The sequence below is a fragment of the Polyodon spathula genome, unplaced genomic scaffold (genome assembly GCF_017654505.1).
Source record: "Polyodon spathula isolate WHYD16114869_AA unplaced genomic scaffold, ASM1765450v1 scaffolds_766, whole genome shotgun sequence".
NCBI lineage: Eukaryota > Metazoa > Chordata > Actinopteri > Acipenseriformes > Polyodontidae > Polyodon > Polyodon spathula.
This window is the reverse complement of record NW_024472254.1, coordinates 546,639-571,802: the sequence shown is the minus strand read 5'-3', so window position 1 is coordinate 571,802 and position 25,164 is coordinate 546,639. Positions and strand designations below refer to the sequence as shown.

Below are 25,164 nucleotides of genomic sequence, written 5' to 3'. Positions count from 1 at the left end.
CTAAGTTACACAGCCCAGCCATGGCAGGCAATCACTCTTGTACATACAGTATAGTTTCCCACTGACCCTGCGTGATATATTCACCTGATACACGTGAAGTGCATATCACATTGTCAGCTGGAATCAGACTAAAGCACACTGTGCACTTAGAGCATATTAAAAAAAAGAGCCCCAGAGAGAAAAATCTTAAAGCTGTCAATTGCGATTTAGAAGCACAGCGCTCTGCAGGCATGTGGAATGCACAGCTCCTGTCAGTGTGTTCAAATGAACTCAAAACGCTGACACCAGTGGAGGTGTAGCCCAGTGTTTGCACTGCCCACAGCTGGGACACAGCGACCTGCAGCTTGTGTGCATCACGCATTATAAAAGAGGCGTCGGGAACTGCATTTGAACAACACTAATCGGCTCAGTCTGTGAGAAACATGCCGTTTGCGCGCACAGCCCGTGTCCCGGGTGTTTTGCCCCGTCGGCTCAGCAGCTGCATGCTTGCCTTGGTATCATCAGCGGGTCCAGTGCTGTGCGTTTGCCGGTGTTGCTTGTGTTCTTCCACCAGCAGGGGGCTCTATTCCGCAGTGCAGCGAGACACCAAAACAGAACGCGTCAGGCTGATCACGTGTCTGGTGCTTGCCGATGGCTTTATTCTTTCATCCTGACATGGTCCAGTGTGAAGGTCCCACCTCTATGAGTGGCAAACTGGCCGGACGCCCCCTCTTCTAAAAGCACTTCTCACAGAAACGCCGCAGTTTCGGGTGAAGCTGTCGGACTTCAAGCCAAATGCCGCGCAACCGTTCACCCGTATAGGGTTACAGTCATTGGTTATGGCCGATGTCAATCATTACACAAAAAACAAACCCCCGCCCTAGTGAGATTTGATTGGCTGGATTAGGCCCGCCGGGTTGAGAAACTAAATCTGAGTGTTGGCCATTTCGGCTCTAATTTCTCACGGTTCCCTATGGAAGATTTGCCCACAGGTAAAGCCGAAATGGCGTCAGATTCTAACCCCGCTCTTCATTGGAAACATTGACCTGTCACTCAGTGGCCGGTAGCCGCGTCTCTAAAGCAATTGGTTTAAAGCTGGCCGGAGGGGCGGTGCCGCTGAGGTTCAGGCTGCGTGTGTGGCTGGCTGTGTAACGGAGCCGCAGTCTGGAGCGGCGCTGTGAAGAGGTCGGGCAGAGAGAGAGAGGGAGGGGGACGCAGGGACTGTTTAATATCGCGGCTGAAGCATCATCGCCGGGCTGGTGCTATCTAGCTATCTATCGATCTATTGATTTATTTTTTTTTAATTTTTTGGGGGCTTTTTTTTTTTTTTGGAAAGAAAAACAAAACAAACAGAAACCGCAAATCAAACTGCCTCAGATGGAAGAGAACAAGTTGCCTGCAGTACAGCGTGTTTCCTATTTTCTTCGCTCCCGGGGAAAGGAAACAGAACCACGTTTCGGGTTTGCAGTGCGAGGGATGGGGGTTGCGGGGATTGCTGTGTTTCTATTGGGAAACTGCCCGAGTTCGTGGCGTTGTTATTAAACGCCAGCCTCTGCGATAACAACACGGGGGCTCGCCGGCTCTTCTGTTTGTGATTGAGGAACTGCTGCTGGTTCACTCGCGGGCCTTTCCGCTGGCATCTTTATTTTTATTGAGCGAAAAACATCAAAACAACCCCAAACAAACACTGACAACTGTCGCGGAGTGGAGTGGAGTGTCGTGTCGTGGAGTGGAGTGTCGGAGTGGAGTGTCGTGGAGTCGTGGAGTGGAGTGTCGTGTCGTGGAGTGGAGTGGAGTGTCGTGGAGTGGAGTGGAGTGTCGTGGAGTGGAGTGGAGTGGAGTGTCGTGGAGTGGAGTGGAGTGTCGTGGAGTGGAGTGGAGTGTCGTGGAGTGTCGTGTCGCGTCGCGGAGTGGAGTGTCGCTGTTAATGGAGAGACGGTAGCGTTGGGACTTGGCCTCAGAGCAGAGTATTTAAACCACCGCTAATTATCATGCGGCGATTGCATTGACGGATGTGCCTCTCTCCGTGTGAAGTATAATCTTTTTTTTTTTTTTTTTTTTTTCCGCCGAGGAGGCTGTGGTGGGAAGTATCCGAAGTGAAGTGTAAATGTGGAGAGGGTACCCTCGTCTCCCAAAATGCGGGCGCTTCAGTGCTAGGGTGGCTGTGCAAACGCGTCTTGTGTGGGGGGAGAGGGTCATTTCTGCCTCGGCAAAAGTATTGGTCTGCTTTTTGTTTTGAAGAAAGTACATTTTAATTTAATCTGTACTTTTAATTCTCTGCTGTCTGATGTGTGGGTAGCCGAATGACCGTTTGACAGCTCCGCTCTCCCCCCCTTCTGTTTTTGGGTTCTTCGTTCAATACAATCAGAAAGGTTGCGTTCTTGTTGGGTGTGTGTCTGTGAATGTCACTTTGCGGAACAGCGGCGAGCAATGCCGCAAAAATGATGGCTGCATACAACGGCGGCGCCTCGGCGGTGGCAACGCATCACCCCCACCACCTTGCGCACCTCCCTCCACCCCACCTCCACCATCACCACCCCGGTCAACACCACCTGCACCCCGGCTCGGCAGCCGCTGTCCACCCGGTGCAGCAACACGCTTCTACTGCGGCCGCGGCCGCCGCCGCCGCAGCTGCTGCAGCTGTCATGCTAAATCCAGGCCAACAGCAACCGTATTTCCCATCGCCGGCCCCGGGTCAGGCTCCCGGTCCCGCAGCGGCAGTCGCCCCGGCTCAGCTGCAGGCTGCAGCGGCCGCGGCTGTGAAGGTGCACCAGCATCACCCACACGCGCAGCACCTGCAGCAGCAGCAGCACCTGGACATCGAGCCCGACAGACCCATCGGGTACGGGGCCTTCGGAGTGGTCTGGTAGGTGGGAGCGGGGCGCCCCCAGTGTGTCTGGGGAGAGTTATGTTTTATTTGCTGTGGTTGTTTCTGGTTTTAAATGGTGAAGCTGCTCAGTTGTCTGAGTGACACTTGTTGTAGTACAGTAGTGACGTGCAGAAAATACAGCAGAACTGGTGCTGGGTAATAAAGTTGCCCATTAGTTTTTATTATTATTATTATTATTTATTATTATTATTATTATTATTATTGTAGTGCATTGGAATTTTGGGAAGTCATAATAAATTGACTTGATAAGACCAGTTGTCTTATCTGTTTGTTTCTTTTCAATTGTTATTAATTATTAATAATAATAATAATAATGCTGGAATGCCTTCAGATTTCTTTTTTCTTAATGGTTTGGGCAAAGAAGAAATTGGCCCAGCACCTGGGCTTTAAGGTGTCCCGTACGGTTTCTTTTTTCCTGAGCAAGATCTGTTTATTTTTTTGTTTTGTTTATTGCAATTCTCTCTCTCTCTCTCTCTCTCTCTCGCTCTCTCTCTCAGAATTTGTTGCAAACTCGTGCTTTTGTTTTGTATTTTTTTTTAAGCAGCTTTAGCAGTTGCTGCATTATGATGTCAGTTTGGCAGCGCTGGCAAGGCAGTTATTTATAGGGAGGTAGGAAGGGAGCAGAGCTGAGAGGAGAGTCGCTCTGGAGAAAGCTTTGGCAGGGGCCCTGCTACACACATTGAGGAGCTGCAGCGTTCACAAAAAAAAAAAAAAAACACCTCTTACTGACTCATATCTTATACCTGTCAAACTACAAAGAGACAGAGTTCAAATGAACTCTACTTAAAATGAATACTCTTTTCATCAAGGGTGATGCAGTGCTTTAAAATCCTGTCATTTTGAAAGTTAAGGAATGTTACCCCAGTCTAGTGTAAACCCACCTGAACAGAGAGAAAGAGCATGCACACACTTATATGCAGAACAGCAGTTGTGTTCGAAAGGTGTTCTGTGAACAGGTGAGGACCTGGTTGGATGCATGTGTCTTGGATTTGAAAGCGCTGGAATTGAGATACAGTACCGAGCATGCCTGGTAAAAGCTGGTGCAGTAATGTGGGCCATTAGTTCTCATGACTGTCAGTGCAGGGACCTCGTTATCAGTGTTAGGCAAGAGTGCTGTGCTGTGTTCTTAGCCAGACCTTTCTTGAAATCGCTTCCTATTGCTCATTGTTTAGGAGATCAGTTGTGACTAAAAACAGTTGTGTAGGTTTTGTGCTATTTATAGACCCTTTAGAAGTGGAGACCTAGATAGACATTGTGTGTTGTTTTTTTTCTTTGAGGCGGCATGTCATCTTTTTGAATCTGATTTAATTAACCAAGCCCCCTCTAAGTTTGGTTTCCAGAACATACAGTTTGCTAAAGGGGGTTCTGTTAAAGTAAAAAAAAAAAAAAAAAAAAAAAAACCTTGTAGGTTGTTTTTCCCCTGTTCACTTGAGCAGACTGTGTTAACCTGCAGTGTAAAGCTGTGAAAAGTGGTGCGGATCGCGTGTGCACTAGGGCAGGGTGAATAGAGAGTTGCGCACTGTTTAATGCACGTGCTACAGATGGGTCATTGTGGGTTAAAACCTGATTGCCAGTAGCATCTGAATTTGTAAGGTTAGCTACGTGCATTAACGTATTCAGGATGAGCCAGCCATGAATTGACATTAAACAAATCTTACTGTAGGTATGCTTCCAACATTTCTTTCAAATATTTCAGCTCTGTGCAGTGTTACTAGAAAACCGTCAAGCATAAAGGCTTCTGGTTTTATTCATACCAGGACAAATAATTGACTCAGTCAGTGCTGCTACTAACCCTGGAAAGATGTGTGTTTTTATATGTAACAGCTGGTGTAAGTTATGAGAGAGCTGTAAAACATAAGCCTGTGTGCTAGCATTTATATCTAATTTAGTTTGAAGCAGCGCTTCCAAAGTTTTTAGTAAGAAGGTGTGAAATCGAACTGGCAAATCTTCCATAGAAATGATTTTGAAATGGGAGTATCTTCTGGCAACTCACGCCAGAGCAGCAGTTACTTGTTAGTGTGTGTTACTCATTATTGCGACTTGTCGCCCTGGATCAGTCTGTTTTTAATTGCAGCGCGGGTGGCCATAAACATGGAGCCATGTGTTTCCTGAGATTATTTTATGTCGCAAAATGATTGCAGTAGCACTTCACAAATGAACATTTGAACCCCTTCGTCTCTGTTGCCCGAAGCCTGTCCCTCTGCAATGCAAATTCCTATTATACAGCAGGGGTCAAAATAAGATTCGTATTGCTTAGCAGTGTCACCCATTCCAGGTTTTACTACGAGCTTGATGGAAAACATTTTTATAGTGAATATGGAAGTATGGTACATTTGAACCTGCTGCTGTCCAGGCAATTCTGTTTAATTAAATGTATGTATTGTATACTGTAATAGATCTGTGCATAACCAAGGAATAAAGATAAGAGGATTGCAGATTAATATAGTCCCTCATTAGTTACAGTTTGTTTTCGGTGCAGAAGGAAATAAACAATCCAGTGAAGTTGGTTTTCACAGGTTTCAGCACAGGATGGGGGGAAAAAAAATACTTTCCTGGAAATAAGTTTCTGAATGGAGGGCATTTTAGAGCTGCCAGATAGGGCAGTTTGATAAATGAGGAACTGTAAACAAGTCCTTGACAACTGTTGGTGACAGAAAGGCTGTGGAAAGCACAATGATGAAAGTGGAGCATTGATAGAGGCAGAGTGGGTAAGAAGACCTGCAACCCGGGGGGGGGGGGTTCTTTTTAATTTACAAACTTGAATATCAGTGTCCCATGTTGTATCTATCAGGTCTGGTGAAAGAGAAAATAAATAAACTCATTAGTAATCATATAGGACTTTACCATAATGTGTGCGTCTTTCTTATAGGGAAGAAAAGCAAGCGCCAGGCCCTACTGTACAAGGAGATTTCACCATGTGTAAAACGGAACGATCTGTGTTGCTTGTGTGATTTTAATGCAGTGCAATCCCTGTTTGCAATGCAGGGCTTGCATCTACACGTGATCCTGTACTTCTCATGAGCTGAGATGGAAACAGACAGACAAGGTTGAAGGTGGGACCAGTCTGGGAAACCAGCCGTTGGTGACATTTCTCGGCGTCTTCAGAAACAGGTGTCCTAGTAATGCAAAGAAAGCATTGAAGACAGACTGCGGTACTTGCATGGTAGCGACACCTGTCACTGGAGACTACTGCAGAGGGGTGTTTTTAGCAGCTAACATGTACTGCGAGACTTGGTATAGAAATTAAAATAAAGCAATTATAATAGGTGGCTCTATTACCATAGGTCAGAACTCATTTAGCATGCATTTTAGTACAGGAGAGCAGATTAAGATGCACATTTAGATTGGATTGTGACTAATCTACTGCATGACAGGTATAAAGGGCTTTACTGCTGCCCCATTGATTTTTTGAGAGACCTTCTATATATATTGCACACTTTTATCATTTTTTATATGATGCTTAACTCCCTGGTTTGCCTTTTGGAAAGCCTGTTTCTTTTCTGTAGGAATAGAGCAGCCCGTTTACCTGTAGAATAGAGTAGCCGGTTCTTGCGATGATTCATTCCGCACGGTCTTGTCAGTCAGCACATTTGGCATTGCCAGTTCATTTGCCCTTTTTGTTTTTACAGGATCAGCAGTACTGACGAATGAGCTGCTGCACTCTCTGCAAAAGCATTCGTTCAGGCAAGAAACATTTTAAAGATTTATTTTTTTTTTTTTCCTGATCAAGCAAACGTGAACCAAACAAGATCTCACTCTCCTGTTTGTTTGTTTTTTTTCACGTCTGAAACACACGCTGTTGAACCAAATGGTAATTTAGCATCCCCAGCACTGTGGCTACCGCTGTTTGAACTGCTTCACACTGAAAGAAAGTGCTCCAATATAAATCAGACTCTGGTTATTTAGAAGACGGCTTTCAGTTGATGGACATATATAAAATATCAGAGAGTTTGAAGTTTTTTTTTGCAGGTTATGAAAAATTAGGCTTTACGTATTAAAAGGTAAATGCATGTATTTAATGGATGCTTTCTAGTCTAGATTGAACAAAAAACATAATGCTCTACAAGGGAAAACTAGTGGACTACTTCATGTTTGGCACCAGACTGGCCTTACAGCAAATACTGTGCAGTCATTGGAATCCACTGAATCCACTGTAACCCAGAATCGTTTTCTACATTGTGTATAGTAAAACTCCTTGAGAATGCAGTGCATCTAAAGCAAGCTTTCCCTAGGATTGCCAAGATAATTACGTCTCGTCATTTTCCTTATTTAATTTTTTTTTTCCTGTTCACGTTGTCAAGGCCACTGCAACATTAATGCTCAATTCCAGCGATTTGTCTGGCTTTTATCTCTGTTTTTAGAACATTACTGATAATAGTGCAAAGGCTGAAGGGCTTTTAGAACCTCCTGCATAAAAGGCTTGTAGAGAGTGTCAAAGTCAGCCCTTAAGAGGTCTGTGTTTAGCAGCTAGCTGCACACGACTCGGCTAGAGAGGGCAGCTAGCTTACCCTTGATGTTGAATGATATATGAGGTGTTGTGGCTGTGATGGGGAGAGGGGGACGCTGCATGTGGAACAGACAAATACAGATAGTTTGCATACTGTTTGAGTAGCCCTTAAACTGCTTTAAAGTGTTTTTTTACTGTCTCGTTTTCAGACACACACACACAACCAAGGTAATGAAAGAGTATTATTTAGAAAGTAAATTCAATGACAAACCTTTCAAGGCTTTGAGAAAGACTTTTGGCTAAAAACGCTGGTCAGTGAATTTACTGTTTCTTTTCCTAGTTCTTATTTGACCACTATTTGAGTGTTTTGACTTTTTGAATGATGGCTGCGTACGTTAGCTGTATAATTAAAAGCACCTTGAGGAAAACGGGACTGAACTCATTTCGACATCAAATATTTATTTCCTCCATAACACTCTGTCATAAGATCACAGGCAGATCAGGGATCATGTAATGCATTATCTACCTCTACTCTGTATTTTTTGTCCCTACAGGAATAGCTGTATGATGAATCTGATTAATTCAAGCAACCAAACCTCCTCACATGGTGTACTTTCTCATTTTGACTTAGCTGTTTCATAACGCAATTAACTGTGCAGTCACATTTGCACCACATGTGTTTGATATCTGAGTAAGATCTCAGGGTCACAGATAGTCAAGCTTTTGACTGCCATGGTGCAAGTGAGAAACTCCTGGTTAAAAGTCCCTTCGTGAAAAACAGCAAGGTGCTTAATGTTCCATATTTACAGTGATCCAAGTCAATCCAGGCTGCTAATTTGGAAGGAAGCCCATTGCATTGTGGAAGCTGTAGTTTCTTAAGACAGACTTGTAAAATATGTATATAAAAAAACAAAACAAACAAAAAAACTACAAGTACAGACCTGATGTTAAAAATGGGCTACTTAACGATGGACCTGAATGAGATTTACTCAGGAAAGCAATACAAAAACAAGCAGAGATTCAGACTGGGGAGCAGGTCAACCTTCAGTTTATATTTTATGAGTTTTCTTAACGAGGCTAAGTAATAAGCGTAGATGGTGTAAACGTTTGAAGATGGCAATGTTGTTTTTTTTTTTTTTTTTTTTTTTTTTTTTTAAGTACTGTAGTGTGTAAACATGCAAATACGACACTAATCGTCCTCCCAAAGCTCAGTGAAGAATCTTTTGATCTCGATCTCTCTCTCTCTGTCTCTTTCTCTCTGTCTCTCACTCAAGCCCACACTGCCTGGCGTTTGAAAGCCCGTGTTTTTTGGAGATTTCCTCCTGGGGTATTCTGCTACTCGTTAGCCTTTCGAAAGCCTCTCTCTATAAATGAGAATGTACTCAATTGAAACTCTTTAAATAACGGCTACATAAGTAGATTAGGCTGTATGTGATGGAGGCTGCTGCCGAACCTCCAAGCCACACCTTGTGACGTTGACCTACATACTGTACTGGGGATAAATCCCCTGACTGGAGCCAGGCAGGGGGATTAGTTCATGATGAAACACTGCTGCGCGACTCTATATGCATTCTGTTCCAGAAATAAGACTCCTATTGCATAGCAGTTTCACCCATTACAGGTTTTAATATGTGTTTGATTAGCTCCACTGTGCAGGTAACAATCTCCGTCATGTCTCAATAAACCCATAGTAAAACCAGGAATGGATCAAACTGCTATACAATGGGAGTCTTATTCCCCATCCCTGCCTGGCATGCATGTTGCAGTAGCTTTAAATACAGTCTACAGATTGCAAGAAAGCAATGTCCATTTAAAAAAAAAAGAAAAGCTGTAATTATTGTTTCTTCTGCTGTTTAATAAATATCCTTGCCTTTGTGACGCTCAGTCTCAGTGGTTCTGTGTGTTTATGAAGTGTTTTGGCAGGAGTCCTGTATAAAGGGCTATAGAGTTGTCAGAGGCAGCTGTACAGAGTGCAGAAACTGCAAAAAACGCTCACCTATTTAAAAATCTGAAGGCTTGTTGCATGCTTCTAATTGCCCGTACGTTGTTTGGAGGCCTGATTAGAAGCTGATGCCTAAAATAATTTAACATTGGGTATAATGAATTAATTTAAACAACACAATTGTCTAACGATTTATCAAGGTAAATGAAATCTGTACATTGGTGTCTCACGTGATCTTGGGCTTTCTCTTAATAAAGGGCTTCAGAGGAAAGATGGACTCATTAGGGTAAAAATAAATAAATAAATAAAGCCGGGTCACATATACATTCAAACAAGAAGGTGCTGTATGGAATAAACCTCAGCTTTGGCTGAATGGCTGTACAGTGCTACCAGTATCTGCAACCCACATGCATTCAGCCGTCCTGCTTGCTTTTGCATCTGTAATGTGAACTTGCATGTATTTCTGTGAGCTTGGGCTTTGGGAACTTGAAAAACACTTTTAAACTGTATGCCGCTTGTGTGCATTCGCCTCCTGTCCTGAATTGCTATCGGAATCAGCTAGGCAAAAAACAACAGTATTCATTATCTGTACCCAAGTGCAAAACTCATCTCCACTATGGAAACACTTCAAACCTTTTTACTGTGTATGGGTAAAGAACGCTGGATCAGACAAGGCTGAAAGGCGTAAAGGCACAAACATTCAGTTTATGGTTCAGTGAGTTTCCTGTTGAATTGCTGATGTGCAACACTAAAGATAAAGGAAATGCCTTAAAGTGACCACGGCTGTCACACTGGCACTGTGAGATTAGCCTCTATCAGCTGCTAGCGGGTTGTTTTGATACACTTGTCTTCTACATCTAGACATTCCTAGTAAGCAAGATCCAGTCCTAGCTGTAGACTTGACTTAAAATGTAGTATAAAGCAGCATAAACCCTGCAGACAGGGCAGCAGTCAATGTAGCTCATCGAAATGCTGGCTACGTGTGTGTGTCTCATGTATATGTGTGTGTGTGTATATATATATATATATATATATATAATTAAACCCTAGGCTTGCAGACTGGTCTGAAATACAGGAGTTCTAACATTCAACACTCCCATTGCTGGCCACTGTTGAAGAGGCTCTTGTGTGTCTTAAGCATATGTCCTAGCAGAAAATCCGTTTCCATAGTTCTTAATAGTGTTAGGCTGCCATATGGTTGCCTTCTTGATCCTGTTTGAAACGGTTTACCTCTAGTGCTGACAATGATTGTTCTTCTAATGGCACACACACACACACGCACAAACACAAACACACTCTCACTCACACACACACATTAAAATACACTCGCTCACACACGTACACACACACAAACCTTAACAATGCTAGAAAGGCTTTTGCCATACAGTCTACAATATATGCTCCTTGCAAAGGGAGGCTCGGGGTGAAAGATAGCAGCAGGTTTTAGGATGCAGCCTGAGGGTTCAGTGCATTACACTGAAGCAGTTTTAGCTTTGTGGGATCTGCAGCAGGGCCTGAGCTGCACTGTAAGTGAGGCTGAGACAGAACCCTGAGCCATCAGCGCAGCAGCAGTGTCGGAGTTAATAACGCACCTTAGTCCCTGATTGTAAAGAGCCCTGTACTGTTTCTGAAAAGCCAGGTTAACTGTTTCATTGCTGTTGCTCCTGTAGTTCATTGACTAAATCTTCAAAAAAAAAAGTAGATTAATTCATAGATTCTAAGTCAAGTAGACCAATGTTTCTTAAACGTTAATTAACGCATACAACTTTCGTTATCCCCAAGGTTCTGTATGCTGTCAGTAACAACTCTCTTCATTGCCCCCTCCCATGTTTCGTCCTGATCCTGAGTAATAGCCCCCGTGAGTGGATGGGGGTGTCTGAATGTGAAATCCATTTCCAGTGTTTGCTCCTGAATAATATTGTGTTTCTGCACGCAGAGCAGCAGAGGAAATCGTGACTATGAAGTGTCTCGAAGGACGTCTTCGCTGATGATCTGTAACACGGCTCTGGAGGTCCTCCAATGAGCAAATTCTCAATTTCACTGTAAACACTTCCGACTAAATAAATAAATGTACTTTATGAATTGGTCTCAGAAGATTACAGCAGGAATATTTCATTGCTTTTGTTTGTTGGAGGCAATTTGACTTTGTTTGTGTGGGGGAAACGTTTAACTGCGGTTTGTGTTCAGTTTTACCATACTGTGTGCTGTGTAGTTCAGCTTTTTAAAATGTTTATTCCGAGACACTTTTTTTTCTGTTCTGAGGTTTACTTCATCTCGGTGTTCATGCATCTGGGCAAGACAAACGAATGCTGGGTGTACTGTATAGTAAGCAGGTGTTATAGAGGAAAGAGGCTAAGGCTGAAGGCCCCCAGCTCTTGGCTCTGATTTAATTCACAGCATTATGCAGGTCTTACCCAGGCTCCCTATCTCCTTTGTAGTCAGTTGCGCCGTTGCCTTTGATGTCTGTATTGTTGGTTGTTTTTTTGTGCTTTACAGCCAGACCCTTCAAACTGAGCTCTAAGGGTTTTGCGTTTCAGACAGAAGTGCGTTCTGCTGCATCCTAAAACCTTACCATTGTTGTATATCCATAGGCTGCACGTGAATGGAAATAAGACTCCTGTTGCATAGCAGGGTCACCTATTCCAGGTTTTACTACAAGCTTCAGTGTATAGGTAACAAGCTCAGGTGTCTCTTTTTCATTGCATAGTAAAACCAGGAATAGGTCAAACAGCTGTGCAGTGTGAGTCTATTTCCACCCCTGTTGTGTCACCCTTGGATTAACATGGGGAATGTAGGTGTACAGCAGTGTGCCACAGTTTGTGTTGAAATTCAACTCCACGCATTAATAATAATACAAAAATGGATTGGCTTTGAATTGTAACTTGCTTTTTTGTGAAATTCCTAATTAATTTGAAGCGTTTAAGTCAATTAATCTAAATCATGCAAAAAGCTGTATAATAATTTGCTAATCCTTCAGACCACAGTGCGCTCTCAAAGTAATGAAGATCAGTCCGTGTCTAAGAACGAAACACGATTGTGCTACACTAAATGATAAAATGTTGTTTTGAACATACAGCAAGGGGGTGTGGGAGCATGAGCCTGTCTCATAGAGTCTCTTACAGCATGGCAGAGGGCAGCATTGCCGTTGCGTGCAATCACGTTTCACGCCATGCAGCTGTGTGGTCAAGATCGTATTGAAAAATGAAATTAGCTAATATATCTATAATAACCATTTCAAGTCTTCCATGCTCCTACATGCCCCAGAGCCCCTTTCCCCCAGTCTAACAGAATTTAACAGGGTCATAAAGTAGTGCCAGCTGATAACCTGAAATAGACAGAAATCTGAAAGGGTGGGGACAGCGAGTCTTCATCAGCAGTAGGCTTTGAGCTCATACTGGAAGGCAGGCCGATACATACGGCAAAATATCTGTCCTTGTTTCTATTTTTTAATCCTACTATTTCCAATATGCATAGTATTGCATGAATGCAAAAACGAATGACAGTGCAGTTTATCGAACTTGCAATTTAATGTGACGTATTTACACAGGGTGGATCCACTCCAACTGAACATCTCGTTACAGAAATTACCTGCTCCTGCTTTTTTAAAAGGGAGCATTAACCTCATATTGTTTTTGATTTGTTTTGTGGAAGGATACTCAGATACAAATACAGTATGGTCATTCTTCTCTGGGGTGGGAAAAACAAATCTGCTTACAATTTTCAAGGCGGTTCGGTTTACTGCGATTTATTGTAGCTGTGTTTCGTAGAGAAGTAAAAGTGAAGAAAGAAATCTCAAACCACGTTAGTGTACCGTGCAGTGGGCTGCCTGTTCCAGACATGCAATGCCTCGCGCTTCAGCAGACGGGATGTTAAACTGGGAGTAGTCGAAGGTGTAGACTAATTAGCAAAACGATGAACGAGGTCTGGGGAGCTGCTATCAAGACACTTCTGTGCTGCGCTGTTTGCTGCTGCTGCTGCTGCTTAGATATCAAAGGTAAAAAGGACCCCTTTTTTGTTTTACGCTTCAAACAGTTTCATAATTGTCTGGGGTTTCAGCCACAAAGTATTTTTTAGCTTCAGAACAGTGCTTTTCCTTTTGTTTTTTGGTAGTTGTAGTTCTGCTGTAATATGCAAGGCATATAGCCTGTCTACATTTTCATGTGCATCCAGCAGATAGAAGGAAGGAAATAAAGGATTCCACAGAATTATACATTTATCCTAAATAAAAGTGTGTGTGTGTATGTAAGCAAGGTGGGTGTCTTGGGAGAAGCAGTGGTGTTCTCCACTTTTGAATTGTAACAGTTTTTGTAACAGGTTTGCCCATGAATCCTATTCTGGGGTTTTATTCTGCTGTGAAAGAAACAGATGAAATGGGTTTATTTGTTGCTCCACAGAGATTCCCACTTTTTTTTTTTTTTTTTTTTTATCAGAAAGAAGGAAAACACCTGAGGCTGCACTTCAGCATTCGAGTGATTTTAGCAGGTTATATGTTAGAGAGGCATCTACTCATTTACAGAACTGAAACTAGTGCCTACAGGGATGAGAAACACACGAGTGGAGAGGGCCGAGCGGGAGTGTCTCGCGGCACGGTGTATTTAAACCACGGCAGTGGAGCAGGACTGTGTTTGCTTCCGTGTCTCTGAGCCCCCTGGAGTGCGTTGTTCTCCTGCGGATGGACAGGCAGTGGGAGTGATGGACAGAGAATTTAAACCTGCTGTGAGAATCCCAATGGCTCTGGTTCTAAAACCACCGTACCTGCTGAGCTGTCACCCCCACGGACTTGCTAGAAAAAAAAATAACCTGGCGATATAAATAAAAATGCATTTTAAGCTATTAATACAGTCCTGTAAAAACTTGCTTTGAATGTAGAGCTCCTACTGCGCGGAGCAGAACCTTTCTTGCTAGCCAAAACCGTGTATAAATCGAATCAGACATCTGTATTTCTGTACTGTTGCACGTTTTTCAGATGTTTGTGTTGCCCAGCTACCTACAGTACAGCTAATAGAAGAGAATCTGCAGTTCCATCCTTTTATTGGAAGAGATTTGTTTCAATGACAGAGCGTGCTCGGATTTCAAGCAGCATTCATTTTGTATAAAGAGGGCAGTTTCTCTTCACAGACCTCTCTGTAATGTGTGTTATCCGTTTTCCCCTGCGACACATGGTGTCTGTGGATATTCTGGATTAACCGCGCAACAGCACTGCAGCTGCTGCTTGATAGATAAGACGGATCGTGGCATCAGTCTTTTCAGGCACACCGGCAGGGTCGTGTTGTTGCTTTCATTCTTTCAGAGAGATCAGAGCCCTGGAGTGATGTGAGGAGTTGCGGGGAGGGCAGGGAAACAGGTCTGTGAGACTGCAGGCCTGCGTGCACGCCCAGGGCAGTGCTATACTCTTCAGTCATGTGTCTTCTCATTTGCTGTAACACCCCACATTTTCAGTAATTCATTTTGCAGTGACGTATACCGCGGGCCTCCGTTTTGCTATTGATAGTTAGGCTCAGCAGGAGACCTGGCTTCAATATCATTTTAGTAATATTTGAAATTGCTGCAGCATATCTGTGCAGGGGAAAATGTGTTATTGTTCTGAAAAATAATAATTTTATTATTCGTATTAAAAAGTTATATATTGCCCACCCTTTAAATTACTGCAGTGTGTTTTTTTATTTTTATAAACCAGTTCATTGTGAACAGGATCGCAAAGCGGCCTACCCTTTTTTTTTTCATGGATTGCACTGCGGCTTGCTATCTGAGATGACTTATCTGAGAGATGACTTATTCTGAGGCTTTCTCTTTGTTTTTATGTTATGCAAGTTTCACGCTAACAAAAGACAAGGTTATTTTTGTATCCGGAATAGAGAGTAAAGCTATCTTCAAATTATCCAGGATGAAATAAAAAAAACCTTTTAATACCAATGCAGTGACTGTTTTATCTTCTTGCTTCCGGTAATGACTAATTGTCGAAATATAGAAGCTGTGTAATTTAAAATCTAGAACTAATTATTGACCTGGACCTGGCAGCTCATAGTGCACACTAGAGAACAGGGCGAGTAGGAGATGGTAACATCAGAAATAATTTGAATGCATCAAACGATCCGCTAATAACCACCTACTCTAGATAGAGAAACGTTTTAATGAGCATGCTGTGATGCTGGCTGGTTTGTTAAATGGGGGAAGAGATCCACAAGGCATATGTATTTTAATATTGTACTAAACTATTACTATGCTGGTAATAATAGCTATTTTATTGTTAATACAGGAAATAAAAAATTCTCTCTACCGGAGAATAAAACTCTCTTTTTACAAGAGAGATTGGCCGGGAGGGCAGCGATCCAAAACAAAATCGTTAAAACCTACAAACGTTATGTACGCAGCTTAACTTTTTTATAATGCTAAAAAGAAAAGGTCAAGCTACTTTTTTATTTCCCCGAAATCCAAATAATAAAGTGCCAGGGTGCTTTTCCAGTGTTTAAGTTTGCTGCATCCGGTACAGACTGTACAGTGCGGTGCTCTTGAAGGAACATTGTGCTATTAATGGAGCGACTCATTTCCACTTTCGTTGCAGCTGCTTTTAACATAGAACTGGTCTCTTGGAGTCTCGGACTCATTAGCTGAAGCAGATCGGATGAGATAACCGACTTGTCATGGCAAAAGTCAAACTTGTGTACTCTGTGCCTTTAAGAACAAAGATGACAAAAGCATTCCTGCGTTTATCATTGCACACCAGCGTTGTTTAAGAGGCTGCTCCCTATGTCAAGGGGGGGGGGGGGGGGGGGATCAGAATCAACATTGAGTGAAATTACTCTCAACCAACACTACTGTTCATTTGCATCTCATTACAAGGTAAAGATATATTAACCCAAGAGGAGCCACCAATCCTTGTTGTTGTTATTATTTTTATTATAATAATAATAATAGAGTATTTAACCGTTGAGAGAATATATTAAACAGGACTCTCCAAACTCAGCTGAGAGTTAGGGGCCCACAGGCATGGGTTTGGACAGATTGGGTTAAAAACAATCAAAACAGTAAAATAAAAAAATGAACTCAGTAGAAAGTCTACCCACAACAGACCAGTCTTTCAAGCTTCTTGATAGTGTTGTGTGGTGCATGAAAAAAAAAAAAGTTTGCTCACACTTTAAATGTGCGAATGCTTTGCTCTTTCTGTGGTTTCTGTTAATCTTGAAGCCTGATCCCAGAGAGAATGCTATTTCACACTCAGGTTTGAGCAAATGCAGGTCTGATGAAAGAGAAACTCGCATGGGTAGCAGCACAGTGCTATGTTTCACACTTCTACGAGTAGTCCCCACAGAAGTTCTCTCGTGTATGTGATTCTGAGTTTTGGAGCGCCCGGTCCTCGGAGGGTAAGCCTGCCGCTGTGCCAGTGCTGGGCTTGTGTTGAGTAGGGGCCTTTTTGGTATTTGTTTTTTCATCTGCATGCTGTGGGCGCTGGCCTGCAGAGTTCAGCCCCTTTTTTTTATCTTGCATACCAGATCACAGTGAAGAGGTTTAGTTTTTAATGCAACCCCTTTGTGCCCAAGATATTTAACACCAGTGTTTAACACCGTGCTTATCGTATCTCAGATAGGGTTTGAGATGTAATGTTCGTCTGCTACTACTGCAGGGATATCCAGTAAGAGTAGGGGTTTAACATGAGCGGTGGCACCCAACTTCCCAATTGAAAAGGAGGCAAACGTTAGTGTGCAGGTTTTGAGTACTTGCATGGCGTACTCCTAAAGCAAACATTATTTTGATTAAAGAAGGGGGTGTTCTGGGGAATAAACACTAGGCTGTAACAGAAAGTAAAGCATGTCTCTGTAGTACCTTTAGCATTCTTTTCAAACTATACGTTGGTAAGGTGCCATGGTGTGCAGTAACACACATGGCTTTGATGTGTACTTTACAGCAGTCTGCCTGGACTTGTACTGTGAGAGCAAGCGGTTGTTGCAGCAGAGTGACAGTGATGTTGTGTGATCGCCTCATTCAGAATGATCTTAACTGTGTGTAAATTCTTCAAAATGAACAGGATGTGGCCCCATGGCCTCTGATAACATCATATTAAAATGTGTGTGAGAGCACAGAATGGAGGAGGGACATTGTCACGGCTTGTCCTCCTGTAACCCAATTCCCCCTCTCTCGGGCCTCCGCGTGAAAGCACATTATTTAGTTTGGATCGCAGAGAGTCAGAAATAAACCCCGCTAACAACTTTTTAATTCACCTTTGCATGACCTGTTCTCTGTATTTCGCAGCGTCATTCAATCAGCGAGCGTACGTGAATATATTGACACTGGAACAGATATTCAAACATGCCTGGAGAGTAAATAGCATCATAATATTCAAATATGAAAGGATTACTGTATAACCCACCATTGTTGTGCTCTTTGAGTTCTGCCTTCGAATGAGTATAAAGGTGCTGCTGTAGTGGCATTACAAGGCAAACTGGAGGCTGGAGATGCCGATTCCACAGTGTAAAGGTCACCCTTGTACAGGAGGAGCACTGTGTTGCTTCAGTTAATATTAAATAGTAGCGTGGGTGTGGAGGGGGGGATCTAAACTGATTGGGAATCTTATTAACCTCTTCATAACCAGTTTTCAAACTCTTTGTCTTGCAGGTCCGTGACGGATCCCAGGGATGGAAAGAGGGTTGCCCTTAAAAAGATGCCTAACGTCTTCCAGAATCTGGTCTCCTGCAAGAGGGTCTTCCGCGAGCTGAAGATGCTTTGTTTTTTTAAGCACGACAACGTAAGTTTAAAAAAAAAAAAAAAAAAAAAAAAAATGCCATGCATGTCATATGAGAAACAGGACTGTTTTTATGTTAGATTGCAGCCAAATACTGCTAGTAGGCTTTTCAGAAAATTAGGGTTGTTGTCAAAGTTTAGGCTTTTTGAAATCCATGTTTATTTTTCCTTCTGCTAGAGAGGCGATTGGAAGAGGGTATTTTTGCATTTCTCTATCACCACCCTCTCCTCCCTAGTTAGGGTTCCTGGTTATGCAGCCGTTTTCTCAATAACAACCAACCTAGCTTTCTTCTGCTCATCCTTTTGAGATTATATATCCCCATTCCATTGCTTACTGAGGTCTTGAGGCTCCCACTATAAAAACAGGCTTTATTGTTCATTGGTTTGTCTGTCCGCATGAAATGAGAGGGGTTTTTTTATCGTAAAAGATTGTCTGACCTTTTTCAGTAAACGAGAAAAGCCATGCCCATTAGAAATGACAAGAATAGCACACACGTAATTCAGTCTATGGCACTATGTGCTCTTTTTAAAAAATGTTATGCCAGTAAAACTCAGATTTGATACCTCCAAAATTAATAACGGTGCCTTTTATCGTCGCGGGATGTGAAAACGATGGAGCAGAAGCTACGTTGTGTCTGTTTGAGAGAAGGGCACTCCGATCCGTTCGTACAGTACACAATATCAAAGCTGTTCATGTTACGCGTCTCGGAATCGACAGAGTTCTTTGAGCAGCTACTGAGGGGCATTAATGCAAGGGTCTGCATTTGCTTTTGACTTGAAAGTCACTTTGATCCTTTTTCTATGTTGTTTTTTAGATATTTACTCCCCATAGTTTGTTTCTAAAACTTGACTTTTTTTTGTTCCACCAGGTACTCTCTGCACTCGACATACTCCAGCCGCCACATGTTGACTACTTTGAAGAAATGTATCCTGTTTGTATAATGAACAAATACAGCACCTCAGTACATAGATCATGAAGGGAGCCCCACGCGGGGCGTTGCGCAGTGGATCGTAATACTCGTGTCTCCCAATCGAGATTAGTACAATATTTAATAGGATTTCAGTAACTGCCATGTGGTCTTGTTTGAGATGTAATGTTCAGAAAATTGTCCATGGCAACCACAGCAGTTGAGAAACCACAAAAAAAAGAAACTGCCAATTGCATTGTTGGAGAGTAATTAACTTTCAGGAGTTGATGTGCCTCCCTTACAGTCTCCGTGCCCCCCAGGGAAAGACTACAGTGCACTCAAACTGGAATTTCATGGCGTGCTGCTTGTTCCCGTGGCTTACATTGCTTACTTACACTTGAATTTTTCCTCAGGCACAAGACACTGTGTGGGTTCATCAAAAGACAAATGGAGCTTGTGAGGGGAAGAGCAGGGTATCAGTGGAGCATTTAAGAGTAAAGGAAAGCGCTGATAGAGGGGGGTGGGATTACAGAACACCATTACAGAAGAGCTTTGAAACATAAATTATAAGTGTAAAACTTTGTGAGGATGTTAAGAATGAAAAGAAAAATGATTATTTAAACATTATTTAAACAGTTGTAACAACACGGGGGGAGGGGTATATAACCTTGCCATGAATGCAGCCTGTTTTCAATACGTTATATCCTCATTGTTATTTGTTTAGTTCCTCATCAGCAGTTACATTAGTGTAATATTAAATTGCAACAAGTGCTTTGTGTACGGCGGTCTGCTGGGGTAAGTGCTCCCAGCTGTGTTTGCGTAATACACAGATTGCTTTGTTGTGCTAGCTAGGGCATTGTTTCATTAAATAAGAATCCACCTGCATGCTAAGTGGTACTTGTGGCAGTGTAAAAGTTAAAGGAAGTCATTTTATTGAAGCCGATTTCAGAAGCCTACTGTACCATAATTGATGATGTAAATTGTTTAGGGTAAAAATAGAATATTGCTGCAGTAACATTATTACAACCCCTTTGGGATAGTGTTGTGAAAAAGCCATTACCATTTTCTGCTTTAAAAATAAATAAACAAAAAATGTAAATTTATTTGTGCTTCAAGCAAATAAATGAATAAATATAGTTTTAATGTGCTAGTGTACATGGCTTTGGGGTACACATGTACTGTAGGTTTTGCAAAGCAGTGTCAGCCGCATGGAATTAACTCAGAATTCCACAGTCTGTGGCTTCTGGAATTCCGTTCACACAAACGAAGGTGCAGCAGTAGTGTGCCAAAACAAATGCTTGCTAACTGTTCCAGAAGAGAGAGTGAGTAACATTGAATTCCAGCCGTCTAGCTTTGCAGTGTCAGAGATTACTTTCAGACAGTGGGGCTGCCTTTAATGGTACAAGGTTCAGCATATTCCCTGAAGCTAAGAAAATAGGTCCTTGGCTTTTTATCATGTTTACTGTACGATCCGCCTACCAGGTAGGGAATTTTGCACTTTGTTCCAATAGTTTGTTTTTTGGTTGCAGTTGTGTAGTCATAATACTTTCCACAAGTCCTGATTTGAACCAAAAAGAACAGACACTCTACTAATTTGTGAACATGAGAAACTGTAAACAGGGAGTACTGTTAAATGTCCATGCTCTGAAGTATATGCTGCACTCTATCTATTACCAAAAAAAAAAAAAAAATTATAAATTTAAAAGCAGAACTTGTGCATTTTGCTCCCGGTTTGCAAGCCTTGCCTGGCCATTAGTAAAGCAAACACAGCAGATTCGGTTGCTGGAGACACAGAGACCTGTGCTTGAAATATATACATTGCAGCAAACAATCTGTAATTAGACAAGTGCATGCACATTGCATAATGCTGTCAGAGTGCTGGCAGGGGAGCATGCTGCCTGCTGTGTTTATTGAGTCTGCAGTGCTGGCCTCAGACCAAGGCTCCCACCATTGGTTTAGTTCAGCATGTGACCCTGAGCCACAGTCTTGTGGAAAGCCTTATCTAAATGGATGGGGTGGAGGGGATCACAAATGCTCATCTGGTCAACTCTACAGGCCTTTTGATCTCAGTAATATTGCAGGCTATCTGGAAATGTATACTTTTTATGCTGTGCTGAAGCCTGGAATAAATTCAAATTTTTACCAATGCTGTTGTTATTTTTTATATAGAAGAAAGTATTAACTGGCAAGTTTAAAACGTAGCTATCACATGTCTGATATTCATAGAGCAAAGTGTTTTAATTAGTTTAAAAAAAAAAAAAATCCAATGTCAGATTAATCAGCCTGTGTGTAGGAACGATGCTTATAAGTCATAATTGTACAAGATTGCATATCGTTACTGCTAAACGAAAGAGAGAACATAGGAAATGTGAAGATCAGTTGTTCACTCTGTATTTAGGTATTTATAATCAGGTCAATTAACGCTGTGGGAGGCTGTGAACTAGATTTTACTCCTAAATCTCTTTTTTTGTTGAACATATGGTAGATCTAGTTCATGGTGATCTGCTGAGCCTGTTCACAATACTGATGGCTCTTTATTTTGAATAAATACAATGATGCCGAGGGATGTATGTTACTAATTAATTTAACATGAGATGCCACCCGAGGAAAGATAACTCCACTCAAAACGGCAGACCACTCTGGAAGTATAGCAAAGATAACGGCTCAAATTACTGTAGCCGACCAGCAAACTAATCTAATGTGCCGTGTATATCTATACCCATTTATTTCTTTTTGAGTGTAAAACATTTAAATATTCATTTAATTAATAGTTACCATGGGGTAGACTTTCTCTGAAGATACTTGGTGCTGAAGTCACACTGTAGGGACAGCCATTCACTGACCATGTGCATCGGCAGCAGCCATATAAAACCACAGTGAGTTATGTGTCAGAACCGGTGTGTAAGCCTCTTAGAACCAAGGATGCTTGTGGGAGTCAAAAGATATTCAACCCTTTTGTACGTCTCTGGTGATTTATTAAAGAGGGAACAGGCACAGTACAGTATTGCTATTGTAGTAACGCCAGCTTGTTGTAAGGTGTTCAGCAGTGAATGAAACTAATTGCAAATCTGTTTTTAGACATTATTACCAGTAGTGATAACACCCGTCTCTGCACACTAGCAGGCCTGAGAGGTTGAAATGACATACTTAGGCACCCTCATCTGTTGGAGAGGTTATTACAGATTTGTGTGTGTGTGTGTGTGTGTGTGTGTCTGCACATAAAAGCACACTGGCCTGGGAACACTCATTAAATTATCTACACAATAATCCAAAGGCTTCTGTTGAAGTTAATGGCACCTCTGAGCCTTTCTGTTGAGAGAGAGAGAGAAAGTGCTGGTGCTTTTCAGCCAGTCATTTAATTTAAGCTGCTTTAGTTGGCATGGCAACTACTAGTTCAGGCATCTGGGATACGTTCTGCCAGGGATTCAAATTTTTAGCAGGATTTATAACAAGACAAAAACTGCTCGGGACAAATGAAGGTCCCTCCACATGGGTTGTACTTAATATGCTGCGATGCATGTGTGGTCAGTATTTGAATTATTATTAACGTTGCGACCTCTCACGTTTGTTGCGCAAAGCTGCACAGCAGTAGAGTTTGCGAAATGTGTTCAGAAGGTCCTGCAGAAGTATTGCACTGCATTACTGTGTAATCCGAGCACCCGTTTGTGTAAAATATTAGCTTAATGCTATATTTCTCATTGGTGGAAGTTTCTTGTTGTTCATTTGTTGTTTTTTTTTTATTTTTTTATAAGTTTCTGGTTTTGGCAGTCAATTGCATCGCAACAGTAACTGTAAAATAACTTCAAGATTTTATTGACATAAATAGCTTGTGTGTTTCAACAGCAGTGGCGTAACTTCAGGGCACTGCACTACAGCGTGAAGCCATGTGAGAGACTCTTGAAACAGTAACCCTCAGTAACTCTTGCCTGATTTCTGTCTCCTGGTTTGTGAGAACACACCTATTGGTAATTTGCCTTTAGGTAAATAACAACATGTACCCTGATTATTGCTCAGAAGATTCAGATACTGCGGTGGCTGTGAATTCCTGACCCATACTGTGTCCTGACCTCGGGGTGAATCCGTTCCTGTTCAGGAAATGTTTAGACACATGTTTAGTTTTCCTTCAGCCGGTCCATCTCCCTCTTCCGGTTCGAGTACTGCAGACAGCTCTCTGCTTCTGCCGTCTTCTAAAAATGATAAATTGATGTACAGTGTGTTGTGTCACTCTGTTACTCTGCCAAGTTGATGTTGGAAATGTGCGAAGCCCTCGTGGGATGGTTGATTTAGTTGTGGTGCTGCTTTTTGTTAGTGCTTCATTTCTGTAACTGATTGAATCTTCTCAGCTTGTATTGCATCTTCTAAACAATGCATCTGTTCATGTCTGTCTTAGCGCCTCTCATCACTTGGCTCTTGTGCAAAGTTCATGCTGTTTCAAATCAGTTTAGTATTGTATTTCAGCGTGGAGCTGCGCTGGGGACGGGGGTGATAGGTATTGAAGAACTCTTAACAGAAGCTGAGAGCTTTGTATTTATTTTAAGGGGGTGGACACCAGGTGATCATGAAGTCATTTATTAGACACTCAGATTTGTTATTGCTGTGGTGCAGGGTCTCTCTTTTAAGACACACAGAGAAGAATTCAGGTGGAGGCTGTTGTAGGTGTTTTATAGCCAAATCGTGCAATGATGTGATGTCAGCGTCGATCAATCTTGCAGGCCAAGATTTGTTTACATTTTAATCTTGCTCTCAAGAGCTTGTTGCCAAGGGGAATAAAAGCATTCGCTGACAGTGCAGAATAGATGGAGTCGGATTAACCAGAGAACTGCTGATGCACTTAGGTATACCACAGGCTGACATACAGTGATTGTGAGATCATATTCTCAGGATTTCCAGATCAATTTTTAGGTGGTTAAACCTGACCCTTTGGAATGACGCAAGCCTGGGGGACACTGACCTGCTGTGCTGGTGTGTCCTTCCCACATCACTCGGGCAACGGTAAAAGGTGGCAGGGTCAGATTTCTCAAAAGCCAGTTACTCCAAATCAAGCATACAAACGTACCCAGTTAAGTTTTTCTGTATTTTTTGTCCTGATGACTGATTTAGAGTAAATAGCTTTAAGAATCTATCCCATGGTGGCAGTGGATAGAACATATACGACTTGGACAGACATTTACTGTGTATGCTGTTTTGTAAGATCTTGGTGTGAGAATTTCCCTGTGTACAGTAAAGCGAGGCTTGCTTTTGTAAACAGAATTGAATATACAATTTGTTGGGCTTTAATACTCAGCTATTTCAGGAACTCCCCTTGCTGTTGATATGTGGCAGCACAGTTTGTCATCTGGATACCGTGCCAGTTCTCTTAATAGGCACCCTTTGTCAAGGCAGGAACTGTAGCCGGTTGACTGAAACATAATTGCAGTTTAAAAGCGTCTTCACTGATGTCTGCTTCTTCACGACACTAGACTAGGGAGATTTTAGATTTTTTTTTTTTTTTCATTGTTGGCAATGGATAGCTTCTGTACAGGTTTTTTTTTTATTCATGGAAATCTTTTTTCTGTATCTTTTGTAAGTTAAGCTTGGATTAAAAAAAAAATTGTCCTGAGTGGTGCGCTCTGTTGTGCTGTACCTGGCCGGGCACACACAGCTGCAGTTCACCCTGTTAAGCTGTCAGCTTTAATAACAGAAGAGGAGTGCTCTTCTTTGTCCTGGGCTCACAGACATGGTTTCAGTGCAGAGGTGTGTGCGTGTGTGTGTGCATGTGTGCGTGTGCGTGTGTGCATGTCTGTTCTTTTCCTTGACTCGCTTCTCTCCTCAGCTATGTCGTCACAGAGCTGATGCAGAGCGACCTTCATAAGATCATTGTGTCCCCTCAGCCTCTGAGTTCTGACCATGTCAAAGTTTTTCTCTATCAGATTTTAAGAGGTAAGTAAATCCTTTCAGTTGTCCATTTTTGAACCCATATCAAGTTCTTTGCCTATGTTCTGTTCCACCAATCCTTTGGCATTGTTCTCAACCTGACTCTATCATAGGATTCTCATACTCCACTGTATCGATAGTTCATTCAAAACATTTTCCGAAGAGTTTTATGAGTGCCGTTCAGGACCCACTCTAGCAGAATGGCTCTGGGTTGTCAGTGTTGTTGGACAGTAATGCACAAGGATAGTCCTTAATGGTTGAGCTAACACAGTGACTGTGTGTGTGCCCCCAGGCTATGAGCCATTCCACTACAGTGTCCCCTGTGGCAACCAGTAATTAATAACAGTGT

General features: G+C 42.3%; 1 protein-coding gene across 3 annotated transcripts in view; it reads left to right on the top strand.

Moving 5' to 3' along the window:
- The first annotated feature begins 1,825 nt into the window (after positions 1-1,825).
- The window catches only part of nlk2 (nemo-like kinase, type 2), a 39,497-nt gene continuing 16,158 nt past the window's right edge, over positions 1,826-25,164 (top strand). For all 3 annotated transcript variants that reach the window (XM_041241309.1, XM_041241308.1, XM_041241310.1), the window contains exons 1-4: positions 1,826-2,845; positions 17,869-17,998; positions 18,864-18,919; positions 24,715-24,821. In XM_041241309.1, the coding sequence (XP_041097243.1) occupies positions 2,382-2,845; positions 17,869-17,998; positions 18,864-18,919; positions 24,715-24,821 (757 nt within the window). In that variant the 5' untranslated portion in view covers positions 1,826-2,381. The remainder of the gene's footprint in view (positions 2,846-17,868; positions 17,999-18,863; positions 18,920-24,714; positions 24,822-25,164) is intronic.